We start from the raw sequence: 27,530 nt of genomic DNA, 5'->3' as shown, positions 1-27,530 counted from the left end.
ATCTTGCACACATTAACTGAACATCCAAAACATGCTCACCAAGGTAAAACAAAAAATAAAAATGAACTTGCTCTTCTGTATCTTTATTCCACAACTGCAAGAGAAGTGGAAAAAATTAACTTTTATAGCAGCAATAACAAAGTACACTATTATACAACAACAAAACCTGAAGCAGAGAATGGTAAAGTTACACAGATCCCCGAGACACTGAAGGACATTGTTACAGGTTGCCCATCCATTGAAGGTGCCCTTGTTAACACAATTCTTTGCCATTTCATCAGGCTGTGCAAACATGCTCCTGTCTTATATGCTGCTGGGGATCACCCACAAATGCTGACTTTCTTAGATATGATGATAACCCCAAACTTATTAGACCTGAGTATCTTAATTGTTTTTAGTTCTCTTCAAGTGTGGCTCACTTATCTTACAACTTCTGTTCACTTACTTTTTAATTTGTCAAAAATATTCCAGGAAATAGCCAAAACAGACCAAGAGATTAACGCCCTCTTACAAGAGCTACATAGATGCGTTGCTAATATTTACCACCTTTTCACCTTCTTACACTTAGCACATATATTTTCTCTATTTCCATTAGCTATCATTGGCTAGTGGAAATACAGAGAATATTAACTATATATATATATATCCATGAGTTCAAGACACTTAGTGTCCAAGGAAAATTGACCATGGAAATAAACACTAGAAAGGAAAAAAGGAACACTACAGAAGGCAAAGGTTATTTATTAATCAAGAATGTTCTTCAATTTTACGTCTAACTGAGGACCAAGACTGGGCATTGTAAATGGGTGAAAACTGCAACTAAAATTCAGAGATATCATATAAGTCCTATATATCCTCTGCTGTTTTGCATTGCACAAGCGGATGATACTGGTCAGGGATCTGGTGGTAAATCATAACTTGAGCTGAAACTATTGAGTTGAAACCCATGTCTTTGGGTCATGGATTTTTTATATTCTTTGTGCTAAGTTAAACACTGAAATATGCTTTACTTGTCTAATCTCTCTCTTGTTAAAATAATGTATTTTTTCCTGGTGAATGAGGTATGAGGAACAAAACATAGCACACAATGCATGCATTTATATGTCACATTAAAATGTTGTGAATGAGAGCAAAAAGAAGAAAAAAAAAGATATGATAAAATCTGGCTGGTGATAGCATTGTATACAGCATCTTCAAGAATGTCACAGAGTACTCTGGTGATGTATAGATGCTGCATCTACAGACATTACCTATACACTGAAGCTAGCCCTAATTATCATGGAATGTTTTATGAAGAAAGTCTCAAAATGCAAATAAGAAGGCACAATACACAACTGTGATGCTGGCTGTCTCAAACTTTTTCTTTACTTGTACACACTCTACAAAAATCAGTCACCTATTATAGCCCGCCATAACTTCTCTAAACCAAATAAAGGGAAGGATACTCAGCTTCTCTTGGCTTCCTTTTCTTTTGCAAAATTTGAAATTTCCTAATAGCCTCCCCTCCATAGAGCCTCCTGCTACCCTTAGATGTCATTGAAATGATACTAATAATATTTGTAGTTGGGTATGACAGTCAGCCACCAGGAGCAAAGCTATTTGGCACTGTAATGCAAATGACTGCATTCATCAAATGAGCTTTGTTAGTTATTCATTGTGCTCCTTATCGTCCCTTTCCAAGGCCCTGGTAGCTCCGCAGTGCGCACAGATGTTTGTCACCGCGGAGGAGCGCGCCCTTATCAGGCAGCGCAGGGCGCAGCGGGAGCAACCTGCCAATGCACCCCATCCTCTCCCCTCTCCCTAACCTCCTTTGTCCTCCTCCATGTGATCCCTCTCCCTCTGCTCTGCTCACAGCCCAAGACCCTCTCCCACACCTGGAAGAATTATTCAAAATGAAAAGGACTCTTGAGGGAGCTGTAATTCCCTCCTTCTTCTACTCCGGCTCCTCATTTCCCTCTGAAATTGACTGCTCCAGCCAACCTTCTGCAGGGACGTGCTTTTAAAAACAACTGCTGCAACAAAACAGTCAAAGCCATCGTGCATATCTCAGCAGCCCAGCAGGCCTGCAAAGACAGAAAACGATATTGACAAGTTTTGAAAGGGACGGATGCCGACTCTGATGCAGGAAGGCACTCGGGGCTTTTTTTCATTAAATCTTTCACTGCTTAACGCAGTTCAACATATCATTCTGCACCTCTGGAGAAAAGCTTTTGGGGGCTGGAGCCAGAGATTAATCCCTCTGTAATTTCCACTGCTGCTGGCAGTACTAACTGCCAAGGGATTTTGGGGAGAGATAATGGCACTGTTAACTTGTAACCTAGGTGTAAAAATGGTCTTAATAAAACCAGGATAGTTAAGGCCCCATCAATAACCAGCACGCACCAATTTCACGGGATGTAACAGATACGATCAATTTCATGTAATGCAGGAGGTTCATCCCAATACAGTAATTAATAGAGATTGGGGAGCTACTCAAAAATTGTCTACCAGAACAGTGAAGCACCCAGGACAACCCAGGCAGTTTAACCTCTAAAGCAAATGTAAAGATGAAAAAACAGCCTTACTAAAAGGACTGGTCTGGATCTTCCTTTGGTGTAAAATGCAATTAAACAGGGTATAAAAACCATGTATAATTAAACCAGTTTAGAATGATTCTGTCAGATATTCCATAATTAATGTTTGTATAAGAACAGATTTTCTGTTTTGCAAGAATCAGCAGATAATCAGCAGTTGATTGTTAACCTGTAAATATGCTGATCCAAGCATAATTATTTTTACACATATACTTACCCTTCCACGAAAATATAAGCAAGAGACATTTTCTCTATCCATAGGACTGCGGTAACGTTATGAAGCACAATTTCCAAGCAACTCCAACTGTATATTCTCTGTTTATCTTCTGCAGAACTGTTACTCTTATTTTTGTATTTATATATATATATAAAAAAAAGGTGAAATCCTTAATTTCAGGTTCTTTGCACCCTCTGTGACTTTGGGCAAACCTTCTTCTATGCCTTAGTGTCTTGTATTTGCTTGTCTGAAATCAAGATTAATCTATGTATCAGACGGATAGGTGCCTCAATATTATGGTTACGGCAATCATCCTAAAACCTAGAATAGCACTATTACACACCATATGATATGTATCTATTGATACCTTATGAAGTAAGAGCAAGGTTCCTGTAAACCCTCTTTGGACAAAGGAGAATAAGTAAGGATCTGTAGAAATCAAAGGCAAAAAGAGGAACAGAATACCAGGAATCCATCAGTATGACAAAGAAAATAGCAGAAATTTAATACCATGAGACAGACAATCTTCATTGGAAACTTCCATATACCTGGTCATCTGTTCTCTCCTACTATTACCACCACTGCTAATAGTCAAAAGAAATTTCTCCTTGCATATGAGAATTTCCAACTGACTTCACCACTTATTTCCTAAAATTCACTGCTCATCCCATCCTGTGAAAGTGGTCAGACTGATAAGCAAGCTATAGAACACATATGGCAAAGATAATGAAGAAAGAAAAAATGATCTACATCAAAAGAAAAATTTAAACTCAGCACTTCATCTTTCTTATTCTTCCCAGGGTTAAGCAGTCAATGTTAAGGAGTTAGTAACCAGTTGCCAAAAGCTGCTCCTAGACTTTGATAATATCTGATGTTATTATCAAGTTTGTTCCCATTTATGACCTTATTTTGATCAGGAGAACAGCCCTAATGTAGCTGAGAATCCAGGTGTTTACAACAATAACAAAAGAAGACAGCCCTTAAGTCATGCCTGTGTTAGCTGTGCTACACAGCTTTAGTAACTGTCATTTGCAAAGTTTCTTTCCTCTCTCTCCCTCATCTTATTCTAATCTTGCAAAATTCATCACTGAGTATAAGGCCATCCAAAGCTCAGACAATTTTCCCATGCTCTTCCTTCAGAACTGATAGGCCATTACCAGAGGAAAGTGCCAAATGCCCTCTGGCACCTTCAGTCAGCTGCCAGGAGCTGGAAATGTAACATACTTCATCCCCACAGGTGGCTGTGGTGTGATATGACATGCAGCAGTGTGGGAAATCTTGCTCAGGTCTACCCTGAAGACAGCTTTCCACTTAGTCTTGTCTGGCTCCATCTAGGAAGCTGAAGACCAAAAGGTCAACAGAACACTAAGAAAATCACTGAAACTGCTTAAAATTCAATTGCGACAAATACCTAACCCTTGATAGGGGCTTTGAAAATCCTAGACTAAAAATTGAACAACACTAGAGAGGTAGAGGACCACATGGAACTTACTCTACCCAAGACCAACAAAATAATTTGCATCAGTATAAAAAAGAACGAGTAAAGCAAACTACCCATCAACCTACAAAATATTCATCATGTCCAGTGGTTTACCAACTGGTATATTCTACACAAAATGTCATCTCTGGTGAAATGCTTGGGAAAAAGGAATCGTCTATACCCCTGCTATGCTAAATTAGTGAGTGACAGAGAAAACATAATCTAGCTGCACACTTCATACCTTTAAGAATCAGATATTACAGAAAACTTAAAAGTGTGCTTACAAAAATGGAAAGTAAAGAGCTGAAAAATTAGATATTCTATTAGCAGAAGGAAAAATCTTTCAATTGGCCACAAACTCCATAGCATAGAAGATTAAATTTTAGTAGAAAATCGTCAAATCAGCAGAAAATAAAATTGATCGTTCCCATGAACACTGAAAAAGCAATATTTTACTGAGAAGACTGAAGCCCTCAAATACAACATAAAAGCTTGCCATATTGACAGATAGTTCTATTACAAAAGGTACTGAGTGCATAATTAACCAATGCTAATACCTATCTGAATATCTGAAAAGAAGAAAAATTTATTCAAGTGGGATATAAACTATTCATCAAAGCTGAAAAAAAAATACATAAATGAAACCACTACAGTGAAAACATGCAGCAGGCAGGCTATGTTTATGATCGCCTGACAGGAGATGTATAAATAGGAAAAATTTACCACTCATTCACTAGGGGCTAATGAAGCAGAACTAAGATCATACGTACACCATCATTCAAGTGTAGGACATTTGCAACTTCTCAATTTTATAAGGAACTGCCTGTTCAAGCCACGTATTTTGTAACAAAGGTCATTTTTTTGTTACAGTCTAAACAATAAACTGTAATTGGCTGAGAAGTTTCATTTTTCTTAAGCTAATGTTAATGTAATGAGCATTCCCTCCACAATTCTGGTATAGGTGATGAAGGACTTTGCTTTCTCAGTTCCCCAGTAGCAATCACTTACATATAGCAAGGCATAAAAAAGTAATATTTAATTGAAGCTTCCTCCTCTGTAAAATGATTTATACTCTTGCAATAAAAGACACAACTTTAAGAGATTTTTCTAAATTTAACAAAAATGAAAAAAATCAAACAAGAAATCTAAAAAATCTAATCTCTTATTTCCATACCATCCAAACAAGTGAAACTATTTAGCTGCAAATGCGCAAATTGGTAAGTATGCATAATTTAACAAAATGCTTCTTACATCTAAAACATTTGCAAAGGATAATCAGAAGTTTTTACTCTGTAGACAGGTGCGAGTAAGGTCTAAATTCTCAAACAACGGCAAGTTTCCAATCTCTGAATGTTCATTTAGAGTAATGCAAGCTGCATTACTTTGTCAGCCAATAGAGGCATATGGACAATATTCCTGAATATACTCTCAGTTCTGAAAGCTGTAACATTTGCCACTTGCAAGTGTAAACATATTTATGAATTCTTAGCATCATCTTATTCTGACGAATTTATTCATCTGCATCATGTAGTATTTTTTAGAAGCTGTTTGTGAATTAAATATAACTTAGCCCTCTTCTTACAGAGACGTTTGAAATATTTCCCATGAATTTACTTTTGCAGAGATCCTAGCAAAAATGTGGCCCTGTAATTTTAGTCAGTGGATTATTCCTAATATATTAGTTTCTTTCTAATTTGTTTACACAGCCTACAACACACTTAACAAAGCTCTTAGCATGTCAGGTGCTCCATGAATGCTAAATATATTAAAACATACAGGCCTGTCTCTATGAACAGGAAACCAACAGTACCTTGTGCGTGCTAGAAAAATACTCTCCTAAAATGAACTCTACCCTTCAAGTGGGCTCAATATAATGCCAAAATGTATAGGAAGCATGACTTCTTCCTGCTGCAAATACAAATCTCCACTACACTTGTAGTATAAGTGTCCTTCCTACACTACTGAAGAGTTTAATTCTGCATATTGTCTTCTGTGAGCACACTTTTAAAGATGCCTGAAATAGCAAAGGGAAAAATATCTTACATCACCTGAAGCTGCAAGCAAGGAAAGTATCAGTATCACCACAGAAAGACCACTGTATTTATGTTTACTCAGTGATTAAAATTCATTTATGTCCCCAAATTGCAGAAAATGCTGAACAACAGTTCATAGTAAGTACCAGTCCTACTCCTTGAGAAACCTGAGAGACCCCTCCCTCACTTCTGCAAACCAGCAAATCCAGAGGCATGGTATCAACAGACTTGACACGTATTCTAGACCATTTATCTTCTGGATAACAGAAAAGGCTCAAGAACTCTGTTGTTCTTTACGTCAGAATTCACAGAAGCTCTGGTCATGCATCTTTAGCTTCACGCTGTCTACAGGGAACTGCCTGCAAAGGGATGACTGATACTGCCCTCATCTACAGCTCATACTCAGATCCCATGAGAAAAACTGTAAAAGAGCAAAGTGTTGTTACGTCTAGTGTCATGTCCTACTTGGCAAAAGCTAGGGTGATCCTTCAAGACTTCTAGACTGGCTGAGCAAAAACCATCCAACACAATGAGGCAACACTAATTTCATTGGTGCAATACTGTATTCATTTCTCACTTCACTTCACCCACTGGAACAATTTTCACAATAGTTGAACTGTGGACAGTAAAGTTTTACTCCATATTGCTATTTAAAACAGCAATGCCAGCACGATTTGCATTATTCAAATGATTATACATGTGTTGTGGAGTGGAGAGAAGATGAGTCATTTAATCAGAATTCAATATTTGTTAGTATTGAACGCATCCATACTATATACATAAAATGTCCCACTAAAGGAAGAAAAAAAGAAACAGTAAAAGACCTTTTGGCTAATGACTTGAGAAGCCATCTCATAACACTTTATACACCTGAAGCATTTAATTGTGGACAGATTTGCAAATAAATCTTCTAAAATGGCTCAAATCCTTCATTCTTTTGTATTTTTTAGTTGTTGCTGAGGTACGAGCAGCAGCATCTATGATACTTTATAATTTTGTTTCAACAGTGAACAAAGATTGATATGCTAGTCAGAGAATCAAATTAGGAGAAAGAGACAGGAATAAATATTCTACAGTGTTCCTGTACAATAAAACAAAATCTGATTTTCTCAGCCCTCCTCTTGCATTCAGATTTTCCTCGCTGCAATAAAAGGCGAAGCACTTCTCAGTGTATTTCAATTCAAAAAACATGGTAACACCAGCTTTTTCTGAAAACCTGTTTCCCAAAGCTTAGAGTAGCTTCCAACTTAAATCTCCTGAGGCATGGAGAAGTGGGAGGCTGAGCCCAATCCCTTCATAAGTCACGTTAGAAATTAACACCGGTGTTATTTGCGTGATGACCTTTTTGCACGGTGCTAAGAGGTGGTTTTCTTTGGCATAAGGATTTATTCATCAGGACCTACTCTCACACCACAGCTGCTGATCTTCCTCTTCCCTTCAAGGACAAGATTAATTCAGTCATCCTCAGCGGTGTCTCAAGTGTGTTTGTGGGAGCAGAAGGAGACAAAGAAGAGAAGGGCTTTTTTATGCCTCCAGCCTCATGAGAACCCAGGAGGTGGGTGGTATGAGTTACTGCCTCAGAAATGCAAGACCCAGAGCTGAGATTTCAGCTGAGTTCAACCAGCAACAGCCAGGAAACCTTCCCACTCACAGGGCATCTCTCAGGTGGAGACCTGACTTCTATGGCAACCATGACCCAGCCCCACACCTCTCAAAGAAGGGGTGCTTGGCCAACTTTCAAAGCAATAAAGCAGTTTTAGTTTTTTAAAGCAGTTTATATGGGTGTCGCCATGCACTCATTGATTGGAACACTGCAGCAGCCAACTCTCCTGCACTTCATGCTCACAGTGTTTTCATTTAGTACAAAAGGAGAAAGTGGGATTTAGCCATGTAACATCAGGAGAAACTGAAAAACAACTGAAACCTATAGATATTCAGCACTATGATCATAGGCACTTAAATCTTTTTAATGCCAAACTACTCAGCCATTTCCTTATTCCTTTTTCAATAAAATGAAAAATTTAATTAGCAAAGCTTTCTATATAAGCACTAAATGTCCTAAGGTTTCTAGGTGCAAAATACCCACAGAAAAAAAAAATATAATTATCCATTTACTATTGGGGAAATTAATAGAATTATTCAGAAGATGAACCTGATTCAATATCTGAGATACTGTAATTGGAATAATTGGAATTCTTCTTTTTAGCCTTTCACTTTGTTCTATTCTTCCATCTTTGACACTGTTTTCTGTACATAGCCTGTTTCTTCAACTGACACTGCATTTAATGGACTAAAAGAAGAACAGAGGCTGTGAAGGAAACGGTACAAAGACAAAACTCAGAAGACAAAAGTCTTGCAATTCAGAAGGGTAAACCAAGCTTTCTATCCCACTTTCCAGCTTTTTCATATCCCATAGAAGATACAGGCATGGGAAAGAATTATCATTACTGGAGTGCAAATTTCAAAGCAGCACCTATCTGTTACATACTCTCATAAAAGGCAGGGTGCCTTCTTCTACTACCAGTCCCATTTTCCCACGTCATTTTGACAGAAAAAAAATAAATGTGCAAGTGGGCAAATGTCCCTGTGAATAAAGTTCACACCCCTGCCTACCCTGGGGTAACTTGATCAAGTGTCTTTAATGTTAAAGGTGACAATGTGCTTGAACAGTCCAGAGCTGTCCTGCATTAAGAAGGACCTGACTAAAGTTTCATTGCATTTTTGCCTAACTTCCACTCATTTCAGGAATTAATCATATGTAAGACCATTCCCTTAAAATAATGAAGCCACTCTCATCTGGAAGTCAAGTAAGCAACTAAAGAGAACAGGGGAACTCATAGAGAAATTACTAAATTAAGGTTCTTAAAGTCTCATTTGCCTATTTTAATTTTTGTCAAGCTCCTCTTCACAAATTATAGACATGAACAATTGTCTTTAATATGTGGATAATTAATATAATGACCCAAGTGAACCCACTGTCAACATGAAAATATTATCCCCTTTATAATACACCATCTGCACCCTGAGAAAAGTGTTGATCAAAGCAAAAGGTCTTGATCAATATCAGCTGTCTCAAATAACTATACATAATGGCATAGGAAACAATCTTTCAAGACTCAGAGATCTCTGCAGGCATTGCCCAACCCCCAAGCCAAACACTTTGGGAGCTTCAGTTGGAGCATCAACTCAGCTTGAACTGCCAAGAAAAAGCCCTAATTTCCAGGCAAAGAAGCCCAGATTCCTGCCATAGAGTTCTACAGACCTGAAACATACACGGAAATAAACTCTAATGCACACAAGTACCACTTGGAAGTGAAGAGCTGCATTCAGCACTTGCTGAAGTCTCTACAAGAATATTAGGGAACCTAATGGGGCACATAACGTTGCATTTCTTGGGCTTACAAGTGAGATCATGGTCAAAGCCCAAATTTGGAAAAAAAAAAAAAAAAAAAGACAGTCTCATTATCATGCACAAACAGGAAAGAATGCTTGGCTGCTGTATTGAGAAGGTTGTCATATAAGCTATAAATAATGAGACATACCAATCACACAAGAGCCTTCACTTTTGCTTTTCCTCTGTGTTTTGTCCTTGGTTGTCGATAAATATGACATCTATTCTCTCCATTCAGCTGGCTAATGGCCCTCATCTAACTCTGAACCATTGGATTAACACTTTGGGAAGCCATCTGTATCCATGATATAAAGCCAACATTACAAAGACTCTTGTATTTCTAGTCTCGCATTAATTGCTCTGAAGATTTTAGCACAAGGTGAGCAAGCTCTTATCACCTAGCAGAACTTTGTGAAATCCCACAAAAGCACTCACAGGGGCTGTGGCTGAGCAAAGACCTGTGGGTCCTTCCTCAGAGGAAAGACCTGGGCTCATCAAACATACCTCTATCCTTCCCTGAGAGGTTATTCAGGCATGCTAGCCATATCTCATGGGCAAGATTACCACAAGCAGCTGATACATCTAAAAGAGTCTGTATGTTCACATATTGTCACAAAATTAAAGGAGAAAGTCATTGACATAAATTTACTGCTCTCAATATACTCTCAATATAATAACAAAAGAACAAAATAAGGGATCAAGTGCTAATAAGGATTGATAAAAATAATTAATATTGTTAAAACAGACATAACTGTTCAATTCACCCTACATAGCAGTAGAGTCTCATTTACTCTTTCAAAGGCATAATCAGTTGAAGGGCACATTTTTCTTCTCTTTGTTCTTTCCCATCAATTTTAATGGGTGCAGAACATCAGTCACATGAAATGTAATGGGACAAGAAGATGGATGAGTATATTTGAAGCTACTAGTCACAGGACAGAAAACATCCTGACAAAGTGACTCTGGCAGCATAGGGTTCAGCAATAGAGCCTGGACAATATTTAGTAAGTGAAACTACAGTGCTACATGATTTGGTATTCTCACTGGGCAAAATCCTTCCCCTGTCACTATTCATCATGTTCCCACAGGTCAGACTTTCAAAGACATTCTCCTACTGAACATGACCAAATGACATTTTTAATTCAAGGAAATACGTAAATCTGGGGACAAAGAAGTCATTTGGAGGTAAATGGGAACAGCCCCCTGTATTAAGAACTTAAAATTATTTCATCAAGAAGGTTTTGTAAGATTTTACCATTTTTTAAAATGGTTTAGTAAGATTCGTACATAAGATTTGAAATATATTATGCTCATAGGAGTGAGGAGACTTTATGCTGAACTTATTAACAGCAACAGGACTCCCCACTACTAAGGAATAAATAGCAACCCCCCTATTTTTGTAGTACCTGAAGAAAACATTAACAATAAATTAACATTTATAATTTGCACCATAATAAAAATCTTCTGACGAATTTGCACTATAAAATAAAATATACAAATAAAAAAAGCAATATCCCCATTAGTTGTCTGAGAGAGGATTCAAGGAAAATTGCACATAAAATTCCTATCACAGCTGATGTTTAGCATACACTGAAGGAAAAACAGTCTTCCAACAAACTGAACCCAACCCTGTTTGAACTTTAAGGAAGCAGGGGAATCCAAAGCAGTAATTGCACCACTGCTGAGAAATGCAGTCAGATCTACATTCTACTGCAACGATCCACCTGTGTTATAACTTTGCCGGTAATCGCTGAATGGATTGATCTGGCATTTTACAATGCTTATTGTGATCGCCATCATTATTATTATTAGTCAATAAAAAACTCCGTTTTCTTCATTAGCCATTAACTGAGATCTCTGCAATTAATCTTTAAAGCTTTAAATAATACACAACTTTATACCAGAAAGGGAAAAGAGAAAACAGATATTTAAATATACCCCCAAGGAAAGGAATTAAAGGCAGACCTTGAAGTCCCACTGCTGTGCTGAATAGGCCCTGTGCTTCGATATGCCACAGACATCTAGCCAGTGGCATGCAGTAGCCAGAAGGCAAAATGCCAGCTTCTGGCACACAGTCCAAAACAGAGCAACATCACCCTCTGGCATCACAACACACACTATGAAGATGACTGTGTATACTTTTCTAACAAATACTGTGTTGGAAGCCATTTACAGAAGCACGCTTTGCTATGTATGCTCTCCTTCTCTCCCACAAGATATGAAACTGCTCTCTAAAACGTCTCTACAAGAAGCTTATGTTGGTAAAAACAGTTATGCATTGGGAGGATTTTTCCAGCTGCCCTCCCAGAACACCAAGTCACATATCTCACAATGGGAAATCCAGAGGATGGAAATATCACGTCAGGAGGCAGCTTGAGATCTCACAAACAGCACATACAACTCTGGAAAGAGCAAAACATTTTTAGACATAAGAGCACTTGACTCACTTTTGGCTTCCATATTTCATTTTATATGCAATAACACACCATTTAAAAAGTACTGAATGTAAGTCAGTTCAAAAGTCAACCAACCTAAATATTTCCCTTTGATGACATATAAAAACATTCAGACATTTTTTGAAATTTCTTTCCTGTGTTTCTCCTCTACAACAAGACTTTGGTAAAGTATATATATATATATATATAAGCATTTTGATGGAATTATATCCATCAGTGAAAAACAATCAAGACACCACACATTTTCTGGAGTTACCATTTATACACTTAGATATCTATGTCTTTCCTGACTGTAACAATAGAACACATAACAAATAGAAAGTAAAACAACAACAACAAAAAATACATAAAACCTTTGCAGTAAGAGATATGATGCCACTTCCACTTTTGGTTACCCTGATGTCTGAGAAAGCATCCAAATACTTTAATAAATAATTTACCCTCTTCTCCCATCTTCTCCTGCCATTATTAAAATGCTTTTAACTGGCAAGTCATATGCCTATGGATATCATGAGGAATCTTGAATACTTCATATTCTAGCTATGAGAAAGTTGAAGGCCTGAATAATGATTATTCCCCAAGTAGTTTTCGCTGCAAATCCATCACTATAATATGCAAAAAGCACATTGCAAACGCGATCAAACCTATGAAATAGGTCAGTCAATTGTTCTGTTATACCACATATAACTGAAGATAGTAATTTTTTTTCTGATTGTTTCAGTTGTTCAGTCCTCAGAAGGATTTAGCGAAGTTCACCCATTCCCACACTGCCCTTGGTCCTCAGGGCACGGGCGCTGGCACTGAAGTTAATTCTCCCTCTGACATTAGAGAGCAACTAATGAGTCTGTGGACCTTTCCCAGGAGGCTCCCCAGCTTGCTGCATGTGGACACGAAAGCTTTGCTGACATTTGCAACCAAAACAGTCCCTGATGGTGTATCTGAGGGTGCAGACGCAGAACCTATGATCCTCACTAGAAACCACCCAGGGTCTCCTGCCATGCTGACACAGCCACGGCTGGCTCCTGCCGGCACACTGATTGCTGAAGAAAAGCTCTGGAAGCCAAGGGATGTGGCTTGTCTTCCTCCTCCTTAGGGCCACACACAGGGGGAGTGTCACAGCCTCACCTCTCCAGCAGTGGTGCCTACATCAGACACGCTGAGCGTCACCCTAAAGAATTTAGACTGTTTCTAAATGTTATCTTTCATGGTCATCCCAATTCCTTTCCAATTTCTTAAGCTGTAAACTAAATCTGATTGGTATTAGCAAACTTTTCTCACTGATCATAAGTGAGGCTGCTGTTGTAATGAAAAGCAGTTTCTCAAAACAGTAGAATTCTAAGAGCTGGGGGTAAAAAAAAGAGATGAAATAACAATAACAAAAAAAAATCATCTAGGTGGAGAACACAAAAACTAAGTTGCATCTAGGCAAATTAAAGATGCTCATAGACTTTTGCAGATTGAGTCCTCTCACGTTCAACTCTGACACTAATACATATGAAGCATATGAACTCTACACGACTTGGTGGTTTGGAAGATTACTCATTCCACACTGCTTATGTTGTTTCAGAGGTCAGACTTCAAGGCTAAAACCTCCAGGGAATAAACTGTTCCCATACACAAACCGCAAAAGAAAGGAAAACAAATGTTTGCTTTGCTTCATTCCACTGATTATTAAGGTTTGCTTCTGTTGATTAAAAAAAAAAAAAAAAAGCAACCTTCCTTCTGGAGGAAAAGAAACTAATTATTTTTTTCACCCGAGAGAAGGATATGTAGAATTTCCTAACTTCCTCAAAGTGAAACAATAAAAACCACAACAGTGAGGATCATACAAGTTCACAGCATCCCATTAAGAATTAAGATTGTAGAAATGGCCAAATAGATGTCCTTTGCCTGCCTATACCAATACTTTAAACTTAAATACAAAATGCAAAGAACTATAAGATACAATCCAATTTGCACTGTGTTATATAAAGATACTGTAATTCCATTTCTAGGTTCAGTCCATTGCACAAAAATATTTGGAAAATATTATGGACCACTGCTTCTTAACAAAAAATCATAACCTGTTAACAGTAACTGATCTCACATTCTATCTGAACAGAATGATTTTTGTTTTGATAATTATCATGCAAAAGAAAACAAATAAGAAACTTATAACACACAGACCAGCAAGTAACTATTTTCACTGCAACCACAAAGCAAGTGTAGAAAAAATAATCTGTATCTAAGTTTTTAAATTATTTAATTTATTGATATTGAGATGATGTTTGCAAGCTGGTAATCCCCTTTACTTTCAAAAAAAAAAAAATCTACCTAACAGTATCATCAAAGTAATTTTCATAAAGCCCACATACACCTAGAATATCAGAAAAACCTTTGTGGTTGAAATTAGCCAGTAGATTTAAAGTCATGGGGTGGACAGAAAACCATATACTATGAGCATATAAAAAACTCATTTCCTTTAAAAAACAGGTCACACACTCTGAAGTTAAACATCCTTAAAGCCAAAGGTCCAGCCATTTTTCAGCTTCTCATTATGAGACCTCACAAAATCCCTACGGGTAGAAGAGCTGCTCGTTGTCACCAGGCCCTGCTGTTCACGTCTCCATTAATGTCTTAGCTTGAGAGGACAACTCTGGGTGAAACGACTTACTGACAGTTAATATACATTTGGCAGAGTGTATATTTTAACCCATGTCCCTTTTAACGCATCACAAAAAAAAAAAAAAAACCACAAACAACCACCACCTACAACCCACTTGAAACTCTACAATGTGCCTCTTTGGTAGCTATCAGTCCTGCCAACGCTGAAGATAGCAAAACTGATTCCATCACATCACTAATGTATAAGACTCACATAAAGCTATGTTTTGCCTTAGGCCCAAGGATTATATCCATACTAAATCACATCAGAAAGCAAGCCTTAAGAAAGGCTAGCTCTCTGAAAAATGTATAAAAGTCTGATCATTAGAAGAACCCTTAATCCCTATTGCTAAATTTGAGATGCAAGGAATAGCAAAATACCGGAGAAAATCATGATATTCAGTACCTCAACTACTTTTTTTTTTTTCCATGGCATTGCATATCCCTGCAGGTTACTGATACAATCTTGGTATGGCTTTTTATAGCTGCCACTGTTGTACCCATCCTTTGAATTGTTATCTCACAGACTATTGTCTGCTTTCTTATCTTATGACTTTTTCTTTATCCTTCCTCTCGAGGTATGTGCAGGAACTGTATGCCTTTTACAAGACAGTAAACAAGCAGAGAAAATAAAAGCCTGGCCTCAGTGAAGTCAGTGGCAACACTTCAGAGTTTCCTGGATTTTATTGGGGAAAAAAAAAAAAAAAGTGTCTTATCAAAGGCAGTTGGGGTGACATCCAAAATAACACTTAGGCTCTTATTGTATAAATCAGGTATCACATTCAAAAGAACAATCCCCAGAATACAGCTGTTGGCCTCAAGCTTTTAAGAAAGCAGATGAAAACCTCCTTATGTGCCTAGTTGTAAGCATGGGTGTCCTGGCTGCTGCCACCGTCTGTCTGGGAGGCCAGGGCTGTTTGTCTTAAAGCAGCCTGCATGTCCCCAGGCCCAGATGCCCATGGCACCATCCCCCAGGACTCCTCACGAAAGCTAAATGTGGCTCTGTGATGAGATCCCAAGCCCAGACAAGGGGCTCCAGGGGACACTCTCTGTCAGGCAGCCAACGCTGCTGTGGACCGGCATCTACCACAGCACAGTAAGCTCCGCTGTTGGCAATGCCACAACACCAGAGCCTCTTCTGGAGAACAGTCTGCAGAAAGTTAAGGCAATAGGATTAGTTATTTAGATGAATGTTGCTCAACTATCAGTTTAAAGAAAAGACGTAAGAAAAGAGAAGAACCAGAAAAGCCATGCCTGCTAACCACAAAGACCATCTCCTGTTCTCTGAGGAAAGTCAGCTTTTATGAAGTCAGTTTTTAAAGTCCTTTTACTTCAGCAAAAGTTCTTTAGGGAAATTCCAAACAAGTTTCTACGAATGTAGCAATTTGCTAGCAATGTATGACAAGCTTTACTTGATCATCTTTTTACCATAAATACATTGCTCTACTAGTATGAGACAGTGCAGCTGTTAGGGGAATTCTATAGAACTGAGATCTAAACTTTTTCATTTTAACTGAGAGGAAACAGTACTCCCACAGATTTGTTGAATCTGTCAGCACCTCAATTTTTTTTTTTTTAACTTTTCAAACAGAGAAATCAGTATTCAGAAGAGCTGCTTGGAAGAGTTCAGAATCAGGGTGGTCTCTACTTTGTTTAAAAATTTAGAGAGGAACTAGAAGAAAAACTAGGAAATGCAGTAAGATCAAAGCAGGTCTACTTTTGCTACTGATTTAATTCAACTAGAATAATTCAATTAATTTCCAGAAAATTAAATCTGGAATTTTCTCCTTTCACATTTTCCAGAGCTAAATGTATCCTGCCACAGAATTTCTATTATAAATAGAGACGAAGTATAAATGGGCCCCAAAATATGTCCATATGTGTTGATATATCACAAGATAGCACTTTCCCATTGCTGGTGACATAAAGAGAAAAAAAAAAAAAAAAAGTAATGTCATGTAATGTCTCACATGGCATAAGCACCAGAAATAAGTATTAGTGGCTAAAGGCTGGTTCAGAAGGTAAATAAGGATCACATCATCTAGACTATTTAACTCTGAATAAATTCAAACTTCACTGGGACTAGAGAATGCAGGTCCTAATGACAAAAAACCATTCTTGGCCTGCAGTCTTCTTTCATTATTCCAATGCCAACTATAAGTATCATGTCATGAAAAATACAAAAATGCCTCTGCTCCTTTAGTTGGCAGACCTGATGTCTCTCCTGTGAACAGCTTTCAGTGCGAAGAGATGTACCACTACAACTCAGTACTTCAAGTAGCCCAAGGGATGTCAAAATGAACATAAAATCAGAACTCTAAACTGGTAAAAATATGAGCTTTATGCTAATTATGGAAACCAACATGAGAAGCAAACTGCATAATCAGTCTTCAGAGGATTCAGAAATGCTGCAAGCAGGCTCTACTATCATCTAAGGTCAAATGTAAAACGAAAATGTGCAACCTTTTAGCTTTAATCCCAGCTCTGCCACTCACTTTTTGAGCCATCCCAGGCTGCCTCTGCTTTCCCTTCCAGCTTTTTTCTTGTCTCCCTTTCAATTCTAAGCTCACCTGAGCCAGAACTATTTCTTATCATGTAACTCAATAAAAGTTTGCAGAGGTCTTTGGTTGACATCTGAAAGTAATGTTCTCTCTCTTTCCTCTTTTTCTCTGTGTTAAATTGCCCATTCTGGAAACAAAGCTTAAAAATTCCAGCAAACAGAAGTATTTCTAAATGATATCCACAAAATTGACTGAAAAATTAATGTTTCCTTGAGTTTCATCTAAGGTTATTGAAGATAACTGCTGACAATTGATCAGATGGTGCTCCATTTTCATTCTCTCCAATCCTTAGTATCTTACTCTTTACTTTCCACTGAAAAGATCCCTCACCATTCAGCTAAGAATCGACTTGAACTCACTTCTTTCACCAGAGCAGTGCAAGAGGAAGTTAGCTGAGAGCAGCAGAGGTCTGTTCCTAATGGACATGAGCACCCACCAGGTCCCACCTTCTCTAAGTGTCTCAAAGTAGACTTCCTGTCTGCACGTTTATTAGCTCAATCCTGCTTACGCAGCACACAGGAAATAATAATAATGTGCCCCACAAAGTAGCATGCGGGGTCATAAATCTCAAACCGAGACGGCTTCCATTTCACCAGCTGTAGGCTCATGAAGAAGAGGATTTAGGGGGGCTCTCGGTGGTACCAGGGACTACGCCTGATGCTTTCTCGGGAGGAAGTCAAGAAGCAAAGCCGAGGCATCCTCATGCCCCGAGGACAGGTGAAGAGGCACTCAGAAGCAGGAGGGTGCTTCACCAATGCATAATGGTACCTCAGAAGCTTTTATTCTTAAAACATGAGGGTTTGACTTTTTGTTTTAATTCCAATCTACAAGTGTGAGGCGCGGTTATCAAAATAAAAGCCTCCACTGTTCAAGCGTATGCTGTTTTCTGAGCGGGCCTCCACGGTCTCTGCGCCGCTATCTCGGCGACAGGCAGAGTGAGCCGGGAGGAAGGGGGTGGGGAGGAGCAGGGAATTATACATATTCTAACGATGTCTTCATTTCCCAGCAGCTCTACAACAAAAAGCTCTCCCGTGCTGAATCTGACCTCGCTACAAACAGGAGCAGAAAACAAGCCTTGCTGTAAGCATTTGCATGGTTCTCCTCTGCAGACGTGCTTTCCTTTGTTTATTGTATTTTCAGCACACGAGCGCACCGACCACCCATGGTATCAGGTAGCCTAGCACTGGAAAGGTGAGAGATGAAGCTGGGATCGCTTCCTTATATGAATATAAATTAATCTATCTGATCCACACATGCTAGTGAGCCACAGCTCATCCTCAGTCAGTTCATGTCCCTGACAGACTAACTTGTCCCAAGCTCTCCAGAAATCGTGCAGATGAAAGAGCCAAGGCTGTGGTGTAGGAATTACAGGACTGGAGAGTTAAAAAGGGATTTGCAAATCAAGTAGTAATGCCTGCCTTGGCTTAATCGAATTTCTCATATTCTACTGCTGCTCCTACCCAGAGCAGCAAATCAGTACTGTACACAGAGCCGGCTATGGTGTGAGATGCTACCTGATCACTGCTGCAACACCTGGTTAAAATTATATCCTTTGGGCTCTGACCTGCATACACTGAAACAAAGATAGCAGTGGGTTTACAGATGAACACAGGATCCGGCAGAGAGCATACTAAGTCATTTCTCTGCTCCCCTTCTGCACCTTATCAGTGACATTTCCCTAACAGCACAAGATGCAGCACCAGGTTCACTGCATTTAACTCCCCAAGGAAACTCACTCAGGTTCTTCTAGGGATTACACTTTATCTGGAAACACCAGAGCAAAAAGTGAAAGCATTAGTTCATTTTGCACCTTGGTTATTTGCATCCACAAACACTCCAACTCAACAGCACAGAGGATAACATAAAGGGAAAAATTTCTCTAGAACACACCCCCCCTTCCCGCCCCACATTTGGTTTGCTGATCATTTCAATAGCATTTATTACCATGGAGCCTTAATGCAAGGAATGTTTTGAAAATGCATACTCTAACCCAGGAACAGCCTCTTTTCTCCTTACACACATGCAGCCATTCAAGAAACGTCTAATCTCCCTCAGAGCACAGCCTGAATTTCTTATTCCCTGGCACAGAAAAGCAGACACCGACCTACTCCACTATCTCCATTTTACACTTTCAGATCAGTTTGGCAGTCCAGAGCTGGGAGGGGGAAAGGGAGGAGATGGAAACGTGCTGCTGTGCTTTTCCCTGTGCTATTGCTATAAGAAAACGTGATGATCGGATTATGAGTAACTGTTGAACTAAAGGGAAGTGTTCCATCTAGAGACCATCTTCACGCACCAGAGCAGTGGGCAGTTACCTGCAAGTGGACATGCTTTTAGGACTGAATATGTCTGCCAGTTCAATGGTAAAAAATGATGCAGAGGTATTGGCCCCAGTATGTAATTAACAATGTTAATCTTCTTCTTCCTCTCTATGGTGATAAAAAAGAGTCATTTCTGTATTTAATTAATGCAGAGGATCATTTTGGAAACTGGCTAATGAGGCTCTGATCACATTACCATGAAAATGTGCATTAACACTGCAACTGAGAAGGCTGCTTCATGTGTAGAGAATCCACTTTGTAATTAGCCCACTGCAAAATGAATCACGTCAGGAGGAACTTGCAGGGAACCAGTCGGCAATGGGCACTTAGCTGCTGCTGTGCCAATAGACCACCAACGCTGCGAGCTGTTTTCTCCTCCACGCTGCCTGTCAGCAGCAGCGCAGTCCAAAACTGCCAGCGTTCAGCCTCTGTCAACAGCAATGTGTCAGAGCGAGGACAAATTATAGAGAGGAAGGGAGCAGATGCTGAAAGGCACTAAACTTCAGTATGTGAGGCTCTGCTGTGCCAAGGGAAAAACAAACAAAAAGCTGCAAATCAAATGCTGATTCAATAGGATCTGAGCAAAATTGTGGGCTATTATGGTAAGTGCTTGTTTCGTCTTTTCTTATCTTATTCTGAAGGAGCTGGGAACACGTTAGCAGCGCACTGCTACACTACTGTTCACGCTGCTACGATACTATTCTCCTGCTGCTGAATGAGATGCCAAAATAACTAGATGGGATTAAGATCTTTGTCTAGTAGTAAACAGAAATAGCGCACCGAGGAATGAACAAGAAGCACACCTCACCCATGGAGACCCTGTTGTACTTGGTACCTGTTTAAAGATAACAAGCATATTCTAGAATCATTTCAATTTTAACTAATCTGAAAATTTAATACACTCCTTGTCCAGCACAGACATGCCATAAAAACTTTGTTCCTTAACTTAGAAATACCTGAGATCACAGACCTAACACTTTCAGAGGCAGCAGTGCAACTTATCTGAAATCAGTCTTATTACCAAAGCTAAGGGCTCCCTTAAAACACCACCGATACGGTTCAGTGAGACTGCTGCTATATGACTGACATCTTGGCAGAAGATGCACAAAAATGTTAAAAGAATCCCACAGGAAGTCATCTGAAGGGGGAGTGGCAAACGAGCAGAAAACAACAGGCACCCAAAATACTAATAATTACCAACCCCCCCAATACAACTTAGCCAGCAAATTTGCAAAGGAAAAAAAAAAAAAAAAAAAGGCAAACCAAAACAAAAGCATGTCTACTTACTGTCTGTAAATCACACACATTTTTACTCTGGAGATGCTGGTAATATCCTCTGCACTCACCTGTGAAACTTCATAGAGCAGTTTGTAGTGTTCCTCTCTCTTCTGAAAAGTGCACAGATTGCAGCCCATTCTAATAAGCAACACAAGAGCAAAGCCTCTAATTTCCCCAGCACTGAAAGGCAAATGCACTGACAGGGAATCACCCTCCAGACTTGACTACTGTTTTTCATCAGTCACTCCAGCCCAGAAACCCAGACACACCACTGAGAGCTGGAAGCACCAGCCAGGGCAGTGTGTAGCAGCATGCTCTTCTTCCCTTTCCCTAACTATCTTACACTCACGTATACACACACAGAGTTTCGACTCAGTTCATGGCAACACTCCCCCTGTCTCTGCATCAGTGCACATGACTACACAGATTCTCACTCATGAATATTAATAGCCTCTCATTGATTATTTATGACAGAACGTGTTAGCGGGGAGGGGTGTCATAGCTGCTGCTGATGACAGATGAATATTCACTAATTAAGAAGCAAATGTACTGTGGTTAAACAAAATTCACTTGTGTCAATACCATCTCTGTTTATTAAGGTTAGAGGGACTAAGGCTCGTGCATTTTACCCACACTTGCCTTAATTTTTACAGCAATCGTGAAACTAATTCATGAATGGGGACTGGAAAGGCACAAGCCAAGTCTTATGTTAGGTCTCCACCTTGTGCAACAGGGATCATCTAATGCATTTAAAATATTTGCAGGCATTTTAAGAAAGTACTTTTGAAACCTGGGCTGATCAGGTTTAAAAAAAATAAAGCAACCTAGATGTCACCTTTGACACAGTCAAATTTAACCAAAATTCCAGCATACTCTTAAAAAGCATGAGTCTGTAACAACTTGTCATAAATATACAGTATATATGGAAAATGCAGGCATGCAAATTTAGTGCATTTTACATGCATACATACATTGTACTGTTTATTAAATAATCTCACATACAAGTTACTTCTGGCATGTAAAACAGATTAACAGTAATTATAGCTCCAATTTCCAAGAAACTTAACAGCTATACCCTCTTGGACTCCGAGATATCAAAGCTTTTATTACAACATGCTATTATATCTAATTTTACTATTTGTAAATTAGATTTTAATGGCTCTGCAATTCTCAGTGTGTGTATAAAGGCAAGGATGCATTTAAAATTAAACCTATGTGTTAAACGCTAGGGCCAATGGAAATCACACTTAATTCCAGGCTGACATTAATTCCTATGCTGTATATTATGTCATCTATTAGTAGAGTTCTGCAAAGTAAATAAATAAATAAATAAATAAACAAAACAAAACAAAAAAACATAACAAACCTGAACAGAAAACTAGAAGTTGCTTTTGTTTCTTCACTCCTTTCTCAGCAACTCTGCTAATCAAGAACTATGTTCTTCTTTCAAAGCATCTTTTTAATCTGGAGGGGATAGCAGGGGGAATCCATAGCAGAAATAATTACTCAGAAACCAATGAAACCAGTTAGTTGAGATTGACACTGGGCCCTAAAGAGTTGTAATTACTAAGCACTGATGTAGAGCTACTATTTTTCTTTCTTTTGGGTATAGTTTCCTAAAAGTGCTTTGTCAAACATTTAAAATCGATAACAGGAAATGATTCTAATGAGCACTAATTGTTAACAAATTGGCTTTGCATCCAGCAGCACCTCAAACACCACCAACACCAAGTAGCAAGCAGATCAACAATCATGTGCTGCTTATCAGTCCTGCCCCTTGGGATGTAATAATCTGATTTTCTGGGCCTTAATTTTACTTAACAGTCAGAATGAAAGCCAAGCAGAGAAACCTACATGAAAAACTGGACCATTGCTGTGACCTCTGAATAAAAGTAAAGTTTTCTAGACCCTATATGTAAATTACAGATAGATTGGGACTAAATTTTAATTAAATCTCATCTCCTTTAATAAATGGGCAGAGTCAGGAGGAATCTAATAATGATGATTAACAGAACAAGCTCTTCATATATCAGCTTCAAGCACAGTTCTGAAATATAACATTAAGATTTATTTTATTTGGTGAAAGAATCCAAGCAGACAAATTTGGTTATGAACTTTCCCAAAGTCCAAGGGGTTCAAAGCCTAAGTGCAGAGGCATGTTCATCATTGTTAGAAAGAATCGGCCTCTGTTCTTCTCCTCCATACCACCATGAAATGCTGCTCACGCTGGGAGGTTTAAACCCATGAAGCAAACATCAGCTCAACCTTTGAAGGTTTCTATATTGTGAGGTGCAGAAGGATTCTCAGATGTGCAAATTCTGAACTTAAGAAAGTCAGATCAAGGAACTAGACAACAGTCATGCAAGGACAACCATGCCATCTTTCGATGAAAGAGTTCTCTCCATCCACTGACACAACTTCCTCTAACACATACACAGTCTGAAAGCTAAACTACATTCATAAAAAGAGCCATGATTTACCCTGGTATATTTTTGATAGTCCCTTACAATTAGTTCTTTAAAAAAAAGGGTGGGGAAGAAGGATATATTACTTCAGGAAACTGGTTTCACAGATACAAGAAACAAATAAACAAAAGAGATGAAATAAGCAATGGGAAACTGCAGATAATCTTTCAGCAGTTTCCCTTGACAGTCTCTTTTTTCACTGCTCTTCCTCTGGTTCTTTTGTTTCCTTCTCTGAATCTGACATAGGCTTCTCCATTCATTTTATCAAGTGCCTGCCCTTTGCCCATACATAGAGTAAAAAGGATCTATGTACTGCTTCTACAGCCACTAATGGGCACAGTCTGCGGGGCTGGATAGATTTATTTGAGAAGGAAAGGTATGTTTCCAGGTTTTTGAGCTCCATCTAAAATATGCTGCTTTGATTTTACATGTGATCAAAATACTAAACTTCACTCAACACAGAATGAAATTCAAGGCAAAACTTGATTAACTAATGACTAAATTGAAATATATGATACGCTTTTGTCAAGCTGAATTTGATGTTGGGAAAGAAAGCAATCTTCTTCATTCCTTCCTTCTTTCCCTCCTCTTAATCCCCCTCCCACATCAGATTTGTAGCTAAAGGGACCAAGAAGGTACTAAAACATAATCAAGTAATTCTTATTCTACGTGTAATTCAAAGATATTTGAATAATTCAATGCTTTTCTTGATTGTGGAGTTCTCCATGTTCATCACCTATAATTTAATGTTACCATAAAGACTAAAATCATAATTTACAGTCAAACCAGGAATGCAATAATGCAAAGAGATGGAGTTCAATTTCAAGAGAGTTACAGAGAAATTTCTGTTAATGTTTTCAAATAAGGTGCCCTTGTTTAGGTCCCCTAATTCATTTTAAGAATCTAGGAGATGACTTACACATTTGGTATATAGTTTCCTCATTGAGGTATAGAAGCATCCAACTATAAGCAGCCATGCTTGAACGTTTATCATTCCGCATGGGAAAAAAATAAGGCAATGATACTACAAATTAAAGGCCATCCACTCCTCAATCTTCTTTATCCCATAGCTGAAAGACATATAATGGCCTACAAGTGAAGACAGTGAAGTTGTTAATCCAAACTCAGGGGTGAAACCCAGTGAGGAAAACATGAAATTCCAGGTTTTCTTTGCCTTCTCCCAAATGCATGCACTCCTAAATTTACCAAGCCAAGAATTTTTGAATAATCCCCATGAATTCAGCTGACATAATAGATGACAATGCAATTTACGGTATGCAATTTACAGGCTGCATACCTGTAAAACAAGAACATCAAAAGAAAAAGGGACTTGGGGAGACCCTTTGCTTTGCACCATGTAGTTTACATTGTCCAAAACAAAGGCCTGACCTCAGCCTGGACAGATCTTGTTGTTCACTGAGACAGTGTTTTCCATAAATCCTCAGCTGCTGGAATCAGGTGATTGTATGCATCAGTCAATTTGTCTATTGGAAAAATAAGGCATTTTCTATCCCTATGATTGCAGAGAAAAACTTTAAAACCTTCTGTAAACATAATCCAAAGACCCCGAATTCACACCCTGGCTAACCCTTATATCTTTTCAAGTATCAATCTAGGGGACTGGCTTTTATATTTCTTGTCATAGGTAAAGTGGCATAAATTAGCATTAAAAAAGTTATCCGAGAATATAAGACTTTAAAATAAGATAACGCATATACACCCAGCAGGCTAAACAAAAGTGCTTGCTATGTGAACTTTCTTTGGGGGAAAGTACCATTCCTTTACCAGGCCTACTGGCCAAACTACAGACAACCCAGATACCTTACTTCTCTTTCTCTTCTCAAAGTTCCAGGTATGATACTCTTTCTGAGGCTTTCACTCAGAGTGGCTTCCTTATCTTTTCTTAAACTGCTGCCATAATCAAACACAGAAATATTGCAGGACAGTAAATGATGTCTCTGCTGCACCTAAGGCCTTATGAATACATAAACACTTCAAGTAAATGGTGTCAGTTAAATTAATAAAACTGGTCAACGTTGGCCCTCAAAGTCTTCTCTAAACTAAGGACTTTGTTAACAAATTCTAAAAGAAACCAGATTTTTACTGCATTAAAAAGTTTCAACACTGTGGAGTGTACAGAATACAGTTACTCATAAATAAGCTTAAAATGACTTAAAGGAAATGACAAAATTTTATTCAGGATATCCGAACCTAAAATGTCTGAACAGAGTTATGGAAAAAAAGTCTGATTATAAAGAAATTGGAATATGAAGTCCCACGTCAATGAATATTAAATAATGCACTTAAGGAACATTGTTAAAACATCCAGAGTTAGGGGCTCTAAATTACTTATTTCTACTCAGAAAATAGATCTGAACTTATGGACAGTTTCCTTGAAATATATATTCAATGTTCAGCCACAGGAAGAAGTGAAGCAGTATATGAGGATTTTTTGGAAACGACTGACAACAGAGCAAAAACTGTCATCATGGAACGGCAATACCTGCATCCGATCACAGCCAGCAGTTCTGGTCTTTCCATCTCTAAATCATTAAATGGAAATGGAAGAGCTATGGTGAATAGATGAGAAACACAGATGTAAAATAATTCACTTTCCCTACCACTTTCATCTTAACCTTTATTTTCCTCTCCAATTCTCATATGGAAGATATTCCTTCTCACATTATGCAAGGAAATAATCAGACAAAACATTTAAAGCAACAAAAGGAAGTTTGCACTTTTTCCAAGTAATTCGAGTGTGGAACTCATTACCAAAACTCATTGGAAGCAAAAAGCAGAAAAGGGTTCAGAAAGGTATGAGACAACTTTACAACAGAGAACTGTCAGTAGTCATCTGCCTGCTTAGGAAGCCTGTAATTCACTGACCCCTGGGAGCCGTGCGACTGCAGTGAGAGAGCCCTCTATGCATCCACCTGCCTGTGTGTTTACTGCTGGCCTCCTCAGAAATCTAATATTGGCAATATGATCTCTTTACTAATTCAATTCTAAAGCTGCAAATTTACCAGTTCTTGCACAACAAACTAGGATATGTACTAAACCCAAAGTTCCTTAGCTAACGTTAGCAGGTAAAACAGCATATAATCCCAACTGCATTACAAGGCTTTGCTAATAGCTGTGTAACAACTTTGGGCTTTAAACATGTTTATAAAAGTATGATTTATTACTGTCCTCATTGGTTTCAAAGCTTTTCAAGTTACATACACCAAAAAAAACAAAGATTTTTTTTATTATTATTTTTTCCCCACATCCAGAGATTACATCTGAGCTTTTTAACATCTATGGGAAAGACTGACCATCTAGAACTGAGATACTACACACCAAGTTCAGTTCCACACCAAACAAAGTCAAATATCAATGAAACACCTCAATGAGAAACTGAGTCCACAGCACAAAACGCTAATTCAAATGCTGAAGCAGCAGGAACTGGTACAGAGGATGGGAGCAGCAGCAAGGACTCCCTGCCTCTGCTCTGTCCTCTGATATCATCATTAGAAAAGCTCTTTCTCTTTACATTCTTTCTTATAATATCAATAACACCCGTCTTGCAGGAGCACTAATTCAGTGAACCTTTTAAGATTTTTTCAGAGCTTTTCAAAGAATGTATTATCTAGTGCTGTTACATCCATCCAAGTTCTTCTGCTGAGGCCACCCTCACAGTCTCCAGAAATCAAATGTAATTATAATGTCTTGTGTGGTTTATTGATTTAAAGTTTTAAGTAGTAAACTACATAATTATTAGCATGTTGTGCTAATCAGTATCAAAGTATTTCCTTTTAGGTTGCCTTCTAGTTTAACTAGTTGTTGGATTCATCTACAACAGTAGTTTTGTCACATCCACTTATTTCCAAAGTGAAGTACAGATGCTGGGAAGAGTAGCCTGTCATATAAATAATGCATTATCGTTATAGAGACATATTTACCAATACAGACACTTCGCTGTTTGCTGGCAAAGCTCATACAATTGACAATCTGGAAGAATGATTCAGGGATATGTTCAATATAATAGATTATTTTGTCTTGCTCAGTATAAATGACCTTCTCTGCTCTAGAAAAACACTTCAGGATTGGGGAAGTCTTCATGGCCTTGAATG

At 38.4% G+C, this 27,530-nt stretch overlaps 1 protein-coding gene across 3 annotated transcripts in view; it reads right to left on the bottom strand.

Annotated features, from left to right (window-relative positions):
• PDZRN4 (PDZ domain containing ring finger 4) overlaps window positions 1-27,530 on the bottom strand; it is a 244,198-nt gene that overhangs the window by 82,531 nt on the left and 134,137 nt on the right. The window contains exon 1 of one of the 3 annotated variants that reach the window (XM_040551304.1): window positions 21,022-21,302. The exons of the other annotated variants lie outside the window; for them this stretch is intronic. Coding sequence (XP_040407238.1) covers window positions 21,022-21,090 — 69 coding nt within the window. The 5' untranslated portion in view covers window positions 21,091-21,302. Of the gene's footprint in view, window positions 1-21,021; window positions 21,303-27,530 lie in introns of those variants that run through there. 3 annotated transcript variants of the gene reach the window in all.

The sequence above is a fragment of the Cygnus olor genome, chromosome 1 (assembly GCF_009769625.2).
Source record: "Cygnus olor isolate bCygOlo1 chromosome 1, bCygOlo1.pri.v2, whole genome shotgun sequence".
NCBI classification, from domain to species: domain Eukaryota; kingdom Metazoa; phylum Chordata; class Aves; order Anseriformes; family Anatidae; genus Cygnus; species Cygnus olor.
Note: the sequence above shows the minus strand (reverse complement) of the source record. Positions and strands in the feature narration are given on the sequence as shown.